General features: G+C 43.7%; 1 protein-coding gene across 2 annotated transcripts in view; it reads left to right on the top strand.

The window, feature by feature from the left end:
- Nucleotides 1-18,503, top strand: part of LOC144754345 (ficolin-1-like) — a 766,398-nt gene that overhangs the window by 202,504 nt on the left and 545,391 nt on the right. For both annotated transcript variants that reach the window (XM_078642033.1, XM_078642034.1), the window contains exon 9: nt 8,109-8,243. In XM_078642033.1, coding sequence (XP_078498159.1) covers nt 8,109-8,243 — 135 coding nt within the window. The remainder of the gene's footprint in view (nt 1-8,108; nt 8,244-18,503) is intronic.

The raw sequence follows: 18,503 nt of genomic DNA, 5'->3' as shown, positions 1-18,503 counted from the left end.
ATTCAAGCTCTCAGCGATTTCAGTTATGTGATTCCCTAGGAGTGAGTGTTGCGCTCTAGAAATACTACAAATAAATAAATAAATAAAACCTCCAATGCACTTTACTTCTAGCACAATGCAAGGCTTCTGTTTACCTTCCATAAACTCAGATCATACTTCAGGGACCACAACAGTCCTCAAAGATTTCCTCAGGAACTACACACCTTTCAAAAGTGAGGCATGCAACACTGAAATAGTAACCTACCTGTATGCTGAGTCCTGGGCACAGTTGCTATGAAGTATCATAACACATACTTTCTTACCAATGTCAGACGTGAAACAATAAGTAAAAAGAAACATTGACTAAAGAGGAAAGATTGGCAGTGCACTCCTTATTATTCAAAAGAAAAACAATAATTTATCAGTCTTGTTGTGTGCGGGAGGGTGTCACCTCCGGATCATAGAGAAATTACATCACTAGTAGATAGATCTCAGGGTGAGCAGCCCCAGTTACTTCTTCATGACTCCATTCAAGACAGCCCTCCATCAGGAAAAGCTCCCAGCTATTGCTGTAGTCCTGTTGCAGTTCTACGCTCACCATCAAAACATTGTAATTAGAGGCTGTAATTAACTGTCAGACTTCGCCCCAACACATACACCCCAACCTTCTGTGTATCATCACATTCTCACAGCTCCTCCCTCATCATTGTACAGCATGCATACTCACTGCATGCATCACAGATACATCACTTTGCTGCATCCACATTCAAAACTCAGCCGTAACCCAGATAAGATAATATAGCTTCATTTTTCTGAGACTTTGAGCTTGTGTTTAAATTTCAGTAGTTCAGAATTTAACAAAAAATCTTTGTACATTAGGCAGGCTTTCTTTAGGTTAAATAGAGATGGAATGCAAAAGCATTGCACCATTATGATGAGTGAGGGTAGAATGCAGCCAAATGTCTGCTACAATGCCTAAAAACCAACCTTTTCAAATTTCTTTGACTTAGGGCCCTATTACGAGAATCCATGGTGGGGTTGCAGGGGTGGCCAGGGACCACCGCACTAGTGGAGTGACTGTCATATTACGACTACGGCGGTTGACTGCCATAGGACCGCCTCAACTGTCGGGGATCCGTGATCACTAAGCAGCGGAGTGGTGGTCTGGAGCAGCAATATGCTGGAGGTGCAGCTGCAGCACTGCCGAGCATATTATGACTTTCCTGACTGCCAAACTTTTCATGGAGGCGATCCTGCAATGAAAAGTGTGGCAGTCAGGAAGTAAGGGTGCATAAGGGTACATGAGGGGGCACATTGTGTCCCCCCTGTGTGCATGCACCCCAGTTCCTGCATGTCATGGACTGTAAAGTCCATGCCTTGCAGGTACTTTCTTTGGCACTCTCTCGGTGCTACAATTCACAGGCTCAATTATAAGCCTTAGAACTGTACCACTTCAGTAACACCAAAGCACTGTGTGCCGGACCATGAGGAAACTTGTAATCTGGCAGGAGGGATAGGGTCGACTTTGGCGGTGTAGAAACAAGACGCTGAAGTGGCAACCTACTCACACACAGTCAAAGTCATGTTTGGGCGCTTAGTCTTTCTACCACTATGCGTCAATTACAATAGCCTGCAAGTATGCACCCCTCTTGTCTTGACAACATCCTTTTATTGACCCTGAATGCAGTAGTTCTAATGTTTTAATTTAAGCAGGATTCTTACAAAACAGAGAACGAAAATATTGCATAGAAATTTTCCCTTGGTGAAAGATATGTAGAAGTTGTACAGGCTATGAATTTTTGCCACACCAAGCAAATTGACCCTTGGCCATCATTTTCTTCAATCAATCAATCAATCAGGTCATTTGTAGAGCGCACTACTCACCCGTAGGGTCTCAAGGCGCTGGGAGGGGGGGGGGGTGCCGCTACTGCTCGAACAGCCAGGTCTTGAGCTTCTTCCTGAAGGAGAGGTGGTCTTGGGTCAGGCGCAGATTGGTGGGAAGTGAGTTCCAGGTCTTGGCGGCCAGGTAGGAGAAGGATCTTCCTCCTGTTGTCGCTCTTCGGATGCGGGGGACGGCGGCGAGGGCGTGGTTGGTTGATCTGAGGAGGCGCTTGGGAGTGTAGAAGTTGATCCGGTTGTTGAGGTAGCTCGGGCCTTGGTCGTGTAGGGCTTTGTGTGCGTGGGTGAGGAGGCGGAAGGTGATTCTCTTGTTGACCGGGAGCCAGTGCAGATCTCTCAGGTGTCCGGAGATGTGGCTGCGTCGGGGGATGTCGAGGATGAGTCTCGCCGAGGCGTTCTGGATCCGCTGGAGTCTCTTCTGGAGTTTGGCAGTGGTTCCGGCGTAGAGGGCGTTGCCGTAGTCCAGTCGGCTGGTGACGAGGGCTTGGGTGACCGTCTTCCTCGTCTCGGTGGGGATCCACCGGAAGATCTTACGTAGCATGCGCAGGATGTTGAAGCATGATGAGGAGACGGCGTTGACTTGCCTGGTCATGGAGAGGGAGGAGTCCAGGATGAAGCCCAGGTTGCGTGCGTGGTCCGTTGGTTTGGGTGCGGTGCCTAGGGCGGGAGGCCACCAGGAGTCGTCCCAGGCGGAGGGTGAGGAGCCCAGGATGAGGACCTCCGTCTTGTCTGAGTTCAGTTTCAGGCGGCTGGTCGTCATCCATTCGGCTACGTCTCTCATCCCTTCGTGCAGGTTGGCTCTGGCGGTGGTGGGGTCGTTGGTCAGGGAGAGGATCAGCTGGGTGTCGTCAGCGTAGGAGATTATGTTGAGGTTGTGTTGGCGTGCGATGGCCGCGAGGGGGCTCATGTAGACGTTGAAGAGGGTGGGACTCAACGAGGATCCTTGAGGGACGCCGCAGATGACTTTGGTGGCCTCTGACTTGTACGGTGGTAGGCGGACTCTTTGTGTTCTTCCGTCGAGGAAGGAGGTGATCCATTCCAGTGCCTTCTCCCGGATTCCGATGTTGCTGAGGCGCTGTATTAGGGTGCGGTGGCAGACAGTGTCGAAAGCCGCGGAGAGGTCCAGGAGGATGAGGGCCGCTGTTTCTCCGTTGTCCATCAGGGTTCGAAGGTCGTCGGTGGCGGCGATGAGGGCGGTCTCGGTGCTGTGGTTCGCTCGGAAGCCAGACTGTGAGGGGTCGAGGGATCCATTCGTCTCGAGGAAGGCGGCCAGCTGTTTGTTGACGGTCTTCTCGATGACTTTGGCCGGGAACGGGAGGAGCGAGATGGGACGGTAGTTCTTGAGGTCGGTGGGGTCTGCTGTGGGTTTCTTGAGGAGAGCGCTGAGTTCGGCGTGCTTCCAGCTCTCAGGGAAGGTGGCGGAGTCGAAGGAGGTGTTGATGATGTCCCGCAGGTGGGGTGCGAGGACAGTGTCGGCTTCGTTGAAGATGTGGTGAGGGCAGGGGTCAGTCGGAGATCCGGAATGGATGGAGTTCATGGTGCGGATGGTGTCTTCGGTGCTGATCGGGGTCCAGGTGCGGAGGGTGGTGGTGGGTGGCGTCGTTGCGGTTGTGGCTGGCGTTGGTTGGTTGTTGAAGCTGTTGTGTATGTCCGTGATCTTGTTGTGGAAGTAGGACGCGAGGGAGTTGCAGAGTTCTTGCGACGGGGTGATGTCATTGTTTCCGGCGTTGGGGTTGGATAGCTCTTTCACGATGTTGAAGAGCTCCTTGCAGTTGTGTGCGTTGTTGTCCAGCCGGTCCTTGTATGCATTTTTCTTGGTGGCGCGGATCAGTTGGTGGTGCTTCCGGGTGGCGAGCTTGAGGGTGGTCATGTTGTCCGTCGTTGGTTCCCTTCTCCATGCTTTCTCGAGGGCTCGACAGTTCTTCTTGGAGCTCTTGAGTTCGTCGGTGAACCATGGTGTTTTTCTGCTGCAGGGTCTGCTGGGTGGGGTTCTCAGAGGGGCGAGTTCGTCCGCGCAGTCGTTGATCCATTTCGTGAGGTTGTCGGCGGCCTGGCTGGGGTTCGCTGAGTTGGCGGGAGGGTGCTGGCTCAGGGAAGCGGTGAGCTGGTCGGCTGTGATCTTGTTCCAGCTTCTTCGAGCAACCTGTTGCTGGTGGTGGTGGATCGTCGTTCTTCTGAAGGTGAAGTGGACGCAGCTGTGGTCCGTCCAGTGGAGTTCTGTTGCGTGGCTGAAGGTGACGTCTTTGCTGGATGAGAAGACGGCGTCGAGTGTGTGTCCGGCGTAGTGGGTGGGGGTGGTCACCAGTTGCTTGAGTCCTAGGTTGTCGAGGTTGTCGAGCAGGCTGATGGTGTTGCGGTCGTTGTTGTTCTCCAGGTGGAAGTTGAGGTCCCCCAGGAGGATGTAGTCGGCGGAGGGGAGGGCATGCGGGCTGACGAAGTCGGCGATGTCCTCGCTGAATCGTGTGCGTGGTCCCGGGGGTCGGTAGATCAGGGTGCCTCTGAGGGTGGTCTTTGGGTTGGTGTGGATCTGGAAGTGCAGGTGTTCAGCGGTGGTGAGGGTGTCATCGGTGTTGGTAGTGATGCGGATGGTGTCTCTGTGGATTCTTCTGACATTTGGGCCATATTTTCTGCTTCTCAGTGAGGTGGGTTACCCTGTTCCCCATTTACTCTTTGGATCTTTGTTGGGCTCATAGTATCACTTTTTTTTCTTGAAGTGGCTCCTCATATTTAAGAAATAAATCTGTGGGGCTGAATGTGTGTTAGATTTGGGGGTCGATAGTTGGCACAGGTAGGTACTTGTGACAAATAGGGACCCTCTCCTCTAGTCAGGATAAGGGGATTACACTCCTAAAATAACCCCTGCTCACCCCCTTGGTAGCTTGGCACGAGCAGAAGGGCTTTACTTCAGAGGCGTTGTAAGTTAAGCAGTTGTAACCACATACAGTAACCCAGTGACAACACTACAAATGGACACCACACAGGTTTTATATAAAAAATAAGGAGACTTTATATAGAGGTACCACAAGACCATAAACAACAAAAATACACACTATGATTACTTTAAGATGGTAGATTTAAGCTTAGTTCAGTTCAGTTCTTAGACGCGACACTCTGCGTCAATGTACCTTAGGTTGCGTTGCGCTTCCACGACAAACAATGTCGCAGCGATGGGGAATGCGGAAAAGTTCAGATACAAAGAAATAAAGACGTGATCCAGATGCGGCACGCTTCTCGAGGATGCGAGAAGTTCTCAGTTGGATGCGTGGACTGCAGCGGTGACACCCTTACGATGCGACAGCAGCAGCTCCAGCGGCGACGCTCTTCTCCCACGATGTGTGAAGCTTCCGCTCGATGCGACAACTCCAGCGGCGACTTCCAAGATGCGACGGCAGCAGCTCCGACGGCGGAGCACTTCTCGGGGATGCGAGGTGGTCTTGGTTGATGCGGTGCAATGCGACAGTTCCAGCGGCGATACTCTCCTTCGGAGTTGCGATGGCAGGCACAGTGACTGCGACACACTCCGACCTAGTTGCGAGATTCTTCTCCTGATGCGATGCAGTGTGACAACTACAGCGGCGACACCCTCCTTCAGAGTTGCGACGGCAGCAGCAGTGACACGCTTCCTCTTCGTTGCGGCACGCTTCTCTCCGATGCGGTGCAGTGCGACAGTTCCCGCGGCGACACCCTCCTTCGGAGTTGCAACGGCAGGCACATCGACGGCGACACGCTTCTTCTCATTGAGTCGCGCTTTCAGCTCCTTGCGACATGCAGTTCCTCAGAAGGCCCAAAACAGTAGCAGGCACTTCCAAAGAACTCTCGGGAGCTGGGGGGTGAAGTCTGTTGTCCCTGAGACTTCAGCAGGAGGCAAGCTCTTTTCCAAGCCCTTGGAGATGCTTCACAAGTTGAAAGTAAAATACACAAAGTTCCTTTCTCCTTCCTTTGGCAGTAAGGCAACCACTGCAGGCCAATATTTATACCCCAAAATCATTTGTTCTCTGAGGGGAGAGGGGCCTTTGCCCAGTTCTAACCAGTTCTGAAGCACTCTGTTTACCAGACTTCTCCTTTCCTTTCACAGTGCAGGGCATGCACATCAGACGCCCCACAGGAGGTGGAGCCAGCATTGTGGAAGGCAAGTACAGTCCTGGAGCACTTTGTTTACCGGACTCCTTCTCTTCTTTCAGTGTGCAGGGCAGAGACATCAGCCGCTCCCCAGGGGGTGGAGCCAGCATTGTGGAAGGCAGGCACAGCCCTATTCAAGGTTCAGGTGCAACTCCTCCCTCCAATCTAGATGCAGATCTCTCTATTCACCACCGGGTGACTCAGCCTGTCTCCTGGAATTCCCCAGCCCTGTCACTCACAAAACCAGACATAAGAATACACAACCTAGCAGAGGCAGGTTTGAATGGTTAGACAAGCAAATACCTACTTTCTAAAAGTGGTATTTGCAAACACAGAATATTAAAATCAACTTCACTAAAAAATTTATTTTATTAGTCCAGTTATTCTAAACTCGAATTTCTACATGTTCCCTGAGACAGGATTATAACATGTAATAACTCTAACAGCCCATTCAGGCCTATAGAGAACAGGTAGCCTTGCAATAGTGAAAAACGAAAATGGCTGTAATTCACTATTAGGACATGCCACACACATCAGGGCATGTCCTACCTTATACTTACAATGCACCCTGCCCTTGGGCGTACCATAGGGGTGACTGATATGAAGAAAAGGGAAGGTTTAGGGACTGGCAAGTGGGTGCACTTACCCAGTCAGCATGACAGTACCAGACTGCACGCAGGCTCTGCAATGGCAGACCTTAGACACATTTTACAAGGCTGCTTCTGTGGGTGGCACAACCAGTGCTGCAAGCCCACCAGCAGCATTTGGATTTACACGCCCTGGGCACACTCAGTGCACTAGACTAAGGTCTGACAAGTAAACCAAATAGCCAAACATGGAACCACTGATTAGTACATCAATTTACAGTAGGGAGCACTTGCAATATGGCACTCGACAGTAGTGGCACAGTGCCCAAAGCATCTAACACCAGCAAAAATACATGAGACAACAGCAAAAATGGAAGGGAGACCCATGCCAATGGTGCCAGGTCTAACACGGTGCATAGGCAATCCTACTCAAAAGTTAACAACCTCCCTCTATTTCTCCTGTTTGATTAAAAATTAGAAATATAGTGAGTCCTAGATGAGCTCATATTTATCCTGAGAGGTTTCTTTCTGGGGTAATTTTGCATTTTTACATAAGTGAAACTATTTTAGGGATCATGGATTGTTGCAGCATTCTTTCAGGGCAAACATGCTTGAGCTGGAAGCTTCATGCCTTTGACTTTCTAAGATTCAAATACAGCCTCAAAAACCTGGAATTGTATCCATGTCTGAAACTGATGCCAACTAGTTTGATTTATTCAAAATTCTTAAGGTGAAAAGAGAATACTAGTCAAATTCCTTAGCAGACCTGTCTATGACAATATCTGCAGTACTGTCAATACCTGTCAAGTTGGGTATAATTTGGTTGGCAAGCTTCTAACAAGAGGGTTTCCAATCAATTGATCTACTCACATGGAAAAATATTTAAAAATCTACTCTTTTACCTGTTATGAAGAGTATTCTCAACCCTAATGCACGTGATAGAAGAATGTTGGATTTATGTAGGGCTATGATGTCCACAGAGGGAAATTATGTAACTTTGAAATACTAATAAAAAGCCATTGATCTATAAATGTATTAATTGTATTGATAGCTTGTCATTGCTGATATCTAATGGAAAGACATTATTTTTGAAAGAGAAAGCCTTGCATGATTTAAAGGCAGCCTGCCCATGTTAATTATACACTGTGCTTGACACACAAAAAATATTGTTGTATTATGGTTCATATTTGTATAATAGTATATGCAGTGTTTGGGTATTTTTGTTAATATTCCTTTTGTACAGTCATCTACTGTTAATCTTTTTTCTTCTTAAAACTCCCTTCATTTATTTTAATGATTGCTAAAGTGATATAAGGATGTTTTATCATTTTTATCTTCTTTATTGCATATGATATTAGAATTAATATTTTTATTTAAAAAAGAAGGATTTTGGAATCCACTAAATAGCAAAAACTATTATCATTTTTATTTAATTGTGTGAAATTGAATACAGTTGTACCTGCTTTCCTTTTCAGGGAAAATTTTCATATTGTAGTTTGATAGTCATACTTTTACATTTTCTAGGAACCTATGAACTTCGCATCGACCTGCATGATTTTGAGAATAATCATCAGTTTGCCAAATATAGTTCCTTTCGACTTGCTGGAGAGACAGAGAAATACCAACTGACATATGATACCTTCACTGGAGGAAATGCAGGTGAGGTGTTCCATGATTCCTAAAACAAAAGTGATTCCATCAACCAGTATGTTCATTTAAATCTATAAAGCAAAACTGAAGTGGATTTCTGGCTAAATAATGACTGTTCTGTTTTATCTTCAGCATCACAAAATGCATATTCACATTCAGGGTATTGTAAATAGCCTTAGATAGCAAAAGTATATAAACATATCTTAGACATTTTTGATATGTCCCACCATTGAGTCAACTACAATAGTTTTTCGTTGGACATTAGCATTACTGCCTCTGGTCAAATATGGCATATTAGTTTTAGGGAAGACTATATAAGCGTCTCAAAGAGTCAACATTTCAGTGCAAATGCTTTTTTCTGATTCTTTTTCATCAATCTCATTTTGAAAAGGTGTTTTAATTATAAAGATTGCTTTTGGTCTGTAAATATGTAAAATGTGATATCCCTGTATATCCTCAGTGATGTTTCATTTTCTTAGGCCGTACAATCAAAAGTATGTACAATAATGATTAAAACAAAATTTTCTCAATTCCTGCTAACATGCAGCTTCTTGTTACAGGGCTTACAGTTGTTACTCACAAACTATTGATAATAAGATGGCCATCTACATTATATAGGAACTCGACATATATGGGATTTCGAAGGATAATGATGAGCACAAAGATAATTAAAATACAGCTGCGACATTAAAAAATATAGATCACTGATTGTGTTTGCACATTTCACTAATAAATTCAAACGGTCATGACCAGGGCAGTGAGAGCCCAAAAGGATGGTGGTCCTTCAGCAAATAAAAAGAAAATCTTTGCAAGACAATTTTTAAAGTCAAATCATAAAATGTTTATTCAAAATTAAGAATCATTAGAGATGGCAAAAGTAGTTTGTAAGGTTCAAATCAGCATCCATGATGTCATGATGAAAATATAGTTTAATAATGAGGTAGCATCTGTCTACTCAGTTTGTAAAGAGACAAATCAGCAGACCGTGTAACCTGGAGACCATCAGTTCAAAAGCACATAACTGTCTGACATGGGGACTGCACAGTAAGAAAGACAGGGAAAGCTCTTTCTATAAAGTCAAATAATAAACTGACATAGGGAGTTCTCAGTTAAAAATCAAAGAAAAGTTTTGGAACACATTCCGGAGAAGACACATTTTATACTTTTCAGAGTGGTGAAAAATAACGCTTTCTGCAAGGTGAAATCTTACGTACCGAGGCATATAACAAATTAGCTTGCACATACATATCTTCAGTAGGAACAGGAAAGGTCATGAGGTTGATAGAAGAGTGAGTACATTCAGGACACAGCTTTCTTCATAGAAAAACTGAAGAAATTACATTTCCTTTTGTTCCAAGAAAAACACCACCCAAAAACAAATTACATTTTGAACATGTTATGGATAGAAAACTTGTATTAGAGGGAAGAAAATGCACTTTGACATCACAAATGCCTTAATTGATTTTTAACTCAGGATTTGATACAATCAAATACAAAACATTTCCCCTCTTGTTTTTTCTAGTTGTATTTTTCTTCTCTTCACTATCACATTTCAAACCTATACCTTCCAAGAGCATTTAGGTTGTGAGACATTTTGTTACTAAAAGTATGCCTAGCCTGATAATAAAAATTCACTTAAAAATGAAAATTATAAAATCTATTTTTAGAGCCAAGCCAATTTTGTTTAAATAAGTAGCAGTAATCCAGAAGCAGATCATCCATAATAATCACAAGTACAGCTGAAGGAATAGCAAGTATCCTTATAGTTTGACCCATTAAGACTTCATAAGGAAAAAATCCTTTACTCTTGTTAGGTGTACATCAAAAGTACTAATGAAAAAAATTCTGGCCATTTCACACACTTTGCTTTCGGGGTACCATTGGCCCGCTCTACAATTCCTGATACTTCTCGATGATATTCACAATGGAATTTCTGCACAGGGACATTCCAACAAAATCTATTTGTAAACTTGTGAAGGGACCTTCTGATTTTTCCATATGAATTATGGTCACATTTGTCCTCCTACCAGTGTTCACCTGTTGTTAGGTAACACATCTCTGACGTAGAATCTCCGAAATCTTCCTGAAATGTGGATTAAACCAATATTTCTCTGACAACATTCCATCACATGCCACTTGTGTAGGCCAATGAATGTATCTTGCCGTCTGAAACAGCATAACTTCTGGCAATACCACTCTATGCTCATTTGAGAACCAGATATCACTTTTATCTTTTGTGCATCCTTCTTTTTCCCTTCTTTTCATCCTCTGCCACTTCATTGTGCAGTACACTCAACTCCTCAAGTGACTGAGCTGACCTTGCCCAAAAACTATTGATATTTTCTATTACACATTGCCAATTTGTATTTGTTCCTAATGTACCAGACGCAAGAGCACAGTACTTCGCAACCTCAACTGCAAAATTATTGCCCACAGAAACCATTCCAACCCTCTCCTGTTTGCGGCTCATTTAACAACATCAGTATTCTTTTTCAACTGTAGGGCCATTAACAAATTCAGAATTCTGGGCTCATTTCTAATATGCATGCCAATGGGTGTCAAGAAATCATGATTCCCCAAAGTCATGGACCACTCCTAAACCTTATTGGTTAACTGTATAGATTATAATGCTCACTCTATTGAGTAGCACATACTAACACACATGCCAATACTGATATCAATTATTTCTCACTTCACATGATCACACTTCACACTTGATGCGACCGTAAAACACTGTTTTTTTTTTAATTCTAGTTTTTCAAAGCAATCTTTTTTTCAAAAGACCACGGATAAAGTTTTTCACAGTTACAATAAACATTCCGAACATTAGAGTTGGACATAACACCAACATAACATGGACAACAAATTCAACATTACAAATAAAGTAGGCTCGAGTTCTGCATATCAAAACAATAAAAACCAAAACGAAATAAAGGAAAAGAAGGTACAACTCTGGAGGTTGAGCTCTTGCACTTAGTTTCTTGAGAAACATATTTTTCTATAGCAACCTTATCCTGGGTGACAACTGGACAGTGTACTAATGTGGCTAATAACATCATTGTTCTGACTTTACTAATTATTGAAAATAAGTTTCTTTGAAAAATTAACCACATAGTATATTCTTGAACACACATGTGTGGTTACATAGATGATGATGCGTTTCGAACCCATAAACATGCTAATAGAGTTCTCCTCAGGACATAGAACTCATAGAGAGCTGTAAAAATAAGAAGAAAACACTCATATTACCTCTTCCGCTCAAACACTTCATTCCATCCACAACCTCCACACCTTAAAAATTACAAAATTACCTCCTTGCAAGATCCTTGTGAGATCAAGCAATCTCCCCTGTAAATTTCTCAAAACTAAAACAAAAGAAAAGAAGAAGCAGACCAAGTCTTAGATTCAGTCCTTATGGCGACTGTCAAGTAATCCCTAATGTGGGATTGTTCAAATCAAATTTGTGCTGTGTGCTAGGAGCGTATGCAATGAGGAGTCCAAAGGCTATGGTAGGACAAGCTAGAAAATCAACTCATTTCGATTTTTTGAGCAGATGTGCGTCCTTAAATCGTCTTTTGATGAGGTTGCTCGGCCACTACAAATGTCGAAAAAGAGAGACACATTGTTTACAATATTGGGTTTAGCAAATACAGTGCCTGGAACCCCAGGTTTACTCATGGTGTGCTGGTCACACAAGCTCCAACTGTTTTTGAACAAGCAGATAGAGCCACTCACTTTGTTTTTGAAAAAAGAGCGGGTGTGCATCCACATGTAGTTTGTTATCCGCTTGGAAACACTAAAAGTTGAAAAAAAGAAGAAAAAGAAATAAGACATTGTTTTGCAATGAAATGTAATTGGTGAATCAAACCAGTCCAAGTGCAATCGCTGCGTACCTGGTGGAAAAGAGCTCCTAATCCTGGGCGCAACTGTTCAGTTTTTGACGCTAAAGGTTCTCGGACCCTTGAACAAATTTTGCTCCATGAGTCGGTGGCAGAATCTACCTTTAGTGATCATAACCCACTAGAGGCTGTCTTCCTAATGGCCCAAAGGAAAGAATATGAGTGGCATATAGGGGCTTGCAATTTCCAACCAACAACAGCTAACTTAAAACTGGTTTGGAGAATGGGCGATCCAGCACAACCCCTAGAAAAAATTGTGAAAGAGAATAGGAGGTCAGTGGAGACCTGTATATCTGAAGAGGATAGTGCCATTAACATAGTAGATGTTTTTAACGAACTCTGCCTTGGTATAAAAAACACCCTGCTAAGACCTATACGCCCATTGAATAAGTTACAGGACTGGTTGACCATGACTGTAAAGTAGCCAATCAAGAATTAAGGAAGGCTGTAGGGGAGAAGCCTAGAATTGTTGTACTGATCACTGCCCTGCGAAAATAATATAAGACTGTTACAGCCAAGCACCGGCAACAGGTCCTCATGGACCAATGGGAGACATTAGCACAGACAGCTAACATGAACGATAGTAAGCATTTTTGGACCACAGTTTCTGATACGAGATGTAAAAACCTGACTGTTTCCCCAATTCTTTGCCAAATCACTAGTGAATCTCGGGAAGACCATTTTAGCAAGGTCTATGTCTCCTCGCTTAATGCAGACAATTTTACAGTAGACAATAGTAAGTTAATGGAAGTTAGAATCACAGTAGAGGAGGTAGAAGAGGCCCTATCCCAAAGCATGGGCTGTAAGGTGCCGGGCACGAATGGAGTACCAATTGATCTACTAAAACGCTATACTAAACTTTGGGCTCCAATTTTAACTAACGTGTTTAGTCAATTACCTCATACAGATATACCAAACTCTTGGCACACCTCTATTATTGTCCCTATATTCATGAAAGGCAACCGAGAAGACCCCAGTTGCTATAGGCCAATATCGCTAATTGATACAACGGTAAAAGTCCTGGGTCGTGTTATTTACAACAGGATCCAGGAGTGGGCCCAAACAAAATCGATTTTACATCCTGACCAATATGGATATAGAAGTAAGGTAGGGACAATTGTGCAATGTGCCAACTTGAACCTAATAATAGGTAAGTGTGTGCCTTTATATATGGCATTTATGGATTTAAGCGCCGCTTTCGACTGTGTGAATCAGTCGAAACTATGGCACTTGTTGATACTCAAGGGTTTGGATGCCCCACTGTTCATTTTCTTGCATTTATTCATAGGAATATGAAAGCGAAAGTTAGAATAAACGGCATTGAGAGAGGCAGGGGAGTTAGACTGGGGTTGTGATGTTAGCTCCTTTCCTGTTTATATTATATATTAATAATCTCTACCCATCCCTATACCCTATAACCAATGACGTTCCATCTGTTAAAGGGAGACCCCTTCCAGGACTTTTATATGTGGATGACACAGTTTTAATGGCACAGACCCCTAGGGCATTGCGTCTTGTAGTGTCGGCATTCATTGATTTTATGTTGAACATAGACCTCCGTACAAATTTTGCAAAATCCCATTTAATGGCATGCGGGCCACATTGTATTCAATTCTAAATATACAAGTAATAAATAACTCCTTAACAACTGATAAGAGCGTCCCTTATCTAGGAGTTATGTTTTCATCTTCCGGAGCCAGGTCACCTAACATTGCACATCATAGAATGCTATTTTTGAAAGCAATTGAATCACTTCTTTTTCTCCCTTAACCTCGCGGCAGGGGCAGTTGAAAGCAATATTACAAATATATAAGTCGCAATGTGTTCCAATGCTACTTATGGTTCCGCCATTGGGGGAGAGTGAATTGTGAAACCACACAATCCGAGGTAAATAGGTTCTGTAGGCGCCTGTTGGGTGTACCACCTTCTTCTCCTCATGTTATTTGTCACAAAGAGTTACATTTGCTATACATATCCCATTTCGTTAAAGCAAGACCATTGCTACTTTGGTTATCCATCTGGAGTAACGATCAGGCATGGATCACAAGAGATATAATAAATGATTGCATGTCTTGTGATAATGGCCTTCAAATTCCATGGCATATATTAAATCAGAATTTGAGAAGCTCTGTATGGAGCAAGTTTATACAATGAGAGATTCATGCCCTACCTATAACAAAAGGGAAGTAGCTCTAGCTTTTTACATTCTAGCTTGTGAAAATCATCTTAATAGTATAGTAGGGAAACCTTTGATAACTGCATATCTGTCCCAGAGCATTTCTGAGTTACCAAATGTCTATTTAGAACAGTCCTGTGGGAGATGGGAGCATTCCCTGCCATTTAGATTCTGTGCTGTTACGGTAAAATATTTACTGTGCTTTCCTATTGGGTACCAACCGAATATCGCTGCCATTCCCTGCCCGTGCAATAACAAGTCAGGCCAAACCACGATACATTTTTTATTGTTTTGTAAATTTTATGAATTATATGCAAGGACATGCTGTGAGGGCACATGGCACTTTATTATTGTAATGACTCGCTGCTATTCCTTGTTTTTAAAACGATGTTTTAGCATTTTGTGCTATGTATAAATATGTTTTTATCAGATTTATATTAATATGATGTACTTATGTGGATGTAATGATGACTGTTTTATATGCATGCCCTTTTATGGAAGGATGAAATTTCTGAATAAAGAAACTGAACTGAACGGAGTGCTACTTTCGTACAGTTCAGTTAAACGTTACCACCCTCTGAGATTGGTAAAAAGTTAGCCACCCTCAGAGATTGGTGGTTGGAAGTGTCATTCACATTTTGATCAATCTACATTGGAGCTATTAGTTGTTGTAATTGCCAGTCATGACTTATGACGTTTGTCCTCTTGACAGACATACAGCCATGTCAGTAGTTTTGTAGCGAGAGCATGAAAGCAATTGTGAAACAGGTTAACTGAAAATATTTTCAATAAAACTAGGTTTGAAGACCAAAAATATCATAAGAAATGTCGCATCTCTACCTTTAAGAGAAGATTTCTAGATAATAAAGTCTTAAAGTGAGGTAATTTTCAAACCATAAATCTTAAACTATTTGGTAAGATGTACGAAGCCATGTAGCATTTCTTAACGGATCGAATTACTTTTTCAGGCCGTTAATATATGTAAATGGGCTTTTCATATGTACAAAGCCCGTTAAGCGGTCGCAAATTGCGATTTCTACAAAGTAGAAATCACAATTTGCAGTCCCCTAGATAGAAAATCGCAAACAGGGATTACCTATTTGAGATTCCTATGCACATGTAGAAAGCATTTCCTGAATGTAAAATTGACAGTTAGGAAATGCAATTACCATGAACACCAAGTCAATGGTAACCATGCTCAAATGAAAAAAAATACCCAAATCTGCTTTTTTTCAGTTGCGGTAGAGTGCAGACATGCCCTTAGGACATATGTGTGCTCAACATGTGCACCACTTTTTTTGAGGTGCATTACCAGGGGTTTTATGCCCATAACCATACTTGGTTTAGCATTTCCAAAATAGTGATTTTGTAACAGAAAACCGCTAATTTGGAAATGCTAAAGAAGCCCATTGGAATGAATGGCAAGGGATTTCCTATTTGCGATTTCCTAAAAGCCATTACTTCTAGTAGGAATTGCTATTAGGAAATCGGATATTTCATTCATATCATTTTGCATTTTCTAAATAGCGATTTCTAAGAAGTTGCTATTTAGGAAATGCAAAATTACTTGTTCGTACATCTGGCCCATTGAGTATATCATAATCAGGCTCACTGGAATTATATGATTTTGCTGGGAGTTCAGAAGGCTGTGGGGTCCTAGGAAAGTGAGGGTGTCTGGAGAAGGAGACGACGATGTTGATTTGTTGGAGTTTTACATTAGCTGATTTAGGAGGGCTGAATAATACTGCCCAATTTGCGAGCCTCGACTGATGGAAGCGTACGCCCAATACTGGTTGTTGCTCGGGTAGGTAGCACACAAAATATTGATCATTGTGCAAAGAATTAAGGCACTACTTAGGACAAAAAGTGGGGCTGCACCTGAATATACTGGTAGCAATTCTGGCTGGTGCTAAAGTGGTGCATACATCACAAAGACCCTCATTTACAGTTGGCTGGCATGATCTCTTGGGGTGATAGTGCTCCAGCCATTTTCGAGTGGCCCGGTGTTCCAGCAACTGGGACTATCATATGCAGGTGGACTGTACCCATTTTTACTGGGTGCAACAGCAAACTCTATAAAACAACCAGGTCTTTGAGGCCAGCAAGTTACCAGAGGCTCTGACTAGCCACGCCTCAAAACTATTCTTAGCGGAGAAAGGAGCATTCAGTGGACTCCCGGCAGAACAGTAACCTGCTCTTACACCTGTAACCGTGCCCAGCCAATGACCCCTGCACAGCAGCCCGCTGTAATACTTCAGCTTACTTTTATGACTTGATTAGACCAGGTGGTGGTTGTCTGACGAAATATCGGGCACAAAAATATCACAGTACTCAAATATTGTGACAGAAATATAAGTAACAAAAATATCATATTTCCGTCCATGGTTTGTAAACTACAAAAATATAGAAACATTTTTGAGGGGAGCAGCACATCATATATTTTTATTTTAAATTGGGATATACAGTTATGTGGCATTATATTTAATTTATTTTAAATATTAAACTTTAAAATAATAATACAATTAAACAAATATGTTTTATTAAAAATGCCAAAATTAATATATATTATATATACACACATTATAAAAACAATTAATAATAAAAATAACAAAGATATATTTAACTTAGGTTAATACAAAGCCAGAAGGCGTTGCCAAGCCGTCAACCAAGATGGCCGCACAGCATTGAAGCTCCGGTGCCCAGTGTGCAGATACCGACATAAATTGCAAGATTCAGAAGGTCTCTCCACTAGAAATGAGGTGAAGACGACCTGCGCTGCAATGGTGAAACACTGGACACTGGCTGGCAGCCGCCACACCTAGACGGGGCGGGTGAAGGTGTGCTGGGACCCAGCCCGCCTCAGAGGCCCCGCGTCGATAGGGGACACGGGTGAGCCTGCGGCTGGAGCAACAGTGCTCCGCTGGGCCCCCTGCCTGCCTGGAAAGAAAGATTGGGAGAGACGAAGGAGGCACCCAGGCTATGGTGGCCAAATTGACAGCAACAGAAATGCCCATACCCGGGCTCCGGGTGAGTGAAGAAGAAGGTGAAGCTGCAATGTGCACGGCCAAGCACAGATAATATATTTAGGCCCTGCTGGGGAGGCGTGTAGGTCAAGAATGTCGCCGCCGCTCTCCAGCACCCCGAGGCCGCCACCATAAAGCCCCCTCCGCATTGTGGCTGCACACACATGTCCCTCCAACCTGGAGAGGTGGAGAAGTGTGGCTCAAATGGTTAGAGCGGCAGACCCTGATGCAGAGGTCTGGCCCGGGACCAGGGTTCAATACCCGCCTCGGCGGGTCTTGGCTCAATTTCCTCGGACCTGATCATTCTCGCCTCGGTGCCTATTCTAATCATGGGTCCCACTCTGTGACTCTGGGCAATAGCTTGCTTAATCTCAACAACGGCCCCAAAAGCGCTGGAATGCCTGGTTTCACCGTGGGGGTGCCCAGGAGTGGATACTCACAGGGAAAACCAGGAAGGGTTCCTAAGCGGTATACGGACAGCGCCGGGACACTACCTCAGGGAAGTAGCTGTGCGCTCTATAAATACCGGTACATTTACATTTACATTTACATTTACATAAAAGGAGGAATACCAATCCCTGCGCAGCACCTCCAATTCCACTGCACGGGCCTGAAGATGGAACCTGAGCAGCAGTAGAAGGGACAAATGTAGCGGAAGCCATGAGAAAACATCATTACTGCTCAGGTGACCACCAGAGACTAGTAAGCAAAAGCAACAGTTGATGGACCGAATGCAGAACAATGTCATACATTCACCCCAGTACAGAGATCTGGGACTAAATCCATCGCTTTTTTGCTCACCATGCCATTCCAGTTTGAACCCAGCCATATGCAAATCAGTCTTGACCCTGTACCCCATGGAAACAGTCCAGCCCGAACTGCCAAGCCAGGTCCTCCCTGGACTGGAAACAAGCATCCTAGGACCGGATTCGGGCTTTCAGCTCTCATCAGCCAGGATAGCTTGATTCCAGTGGCATGGAGAGCACAGAACTCACTTCTGAGCATTCCCGACCCACTCGAGGTGACAAATGCAAAAACAAGAGTTTATGGACAGAATGCAGAACAATGTTATACATTCACCCCCTTACACAGATTTGGGCCTAAATCCATTGTTTTTTTGCTCACCATGCCATTCCAGTTTGAACCCAGACATATGCAAATCAGTCTTGAC

This window comes from Lissotriton helveticus, chromosome 5_1 (assembly GCF_964261635.1).
Source record: "Lissotriton helveticus chromosome 5_1, aLisHel1.1, whole genome shotgun sequence".
NCBI lineage: Eukaryota > Metazoa > Chordata > Amphibia > Caudata > Salamandridae > Lissotriton > Lissotriton helveticus.
Note: the sequence above shows the minus strand (reverse complement) of the source record. Positions and strands in the feature narration are given on the sequence as shown.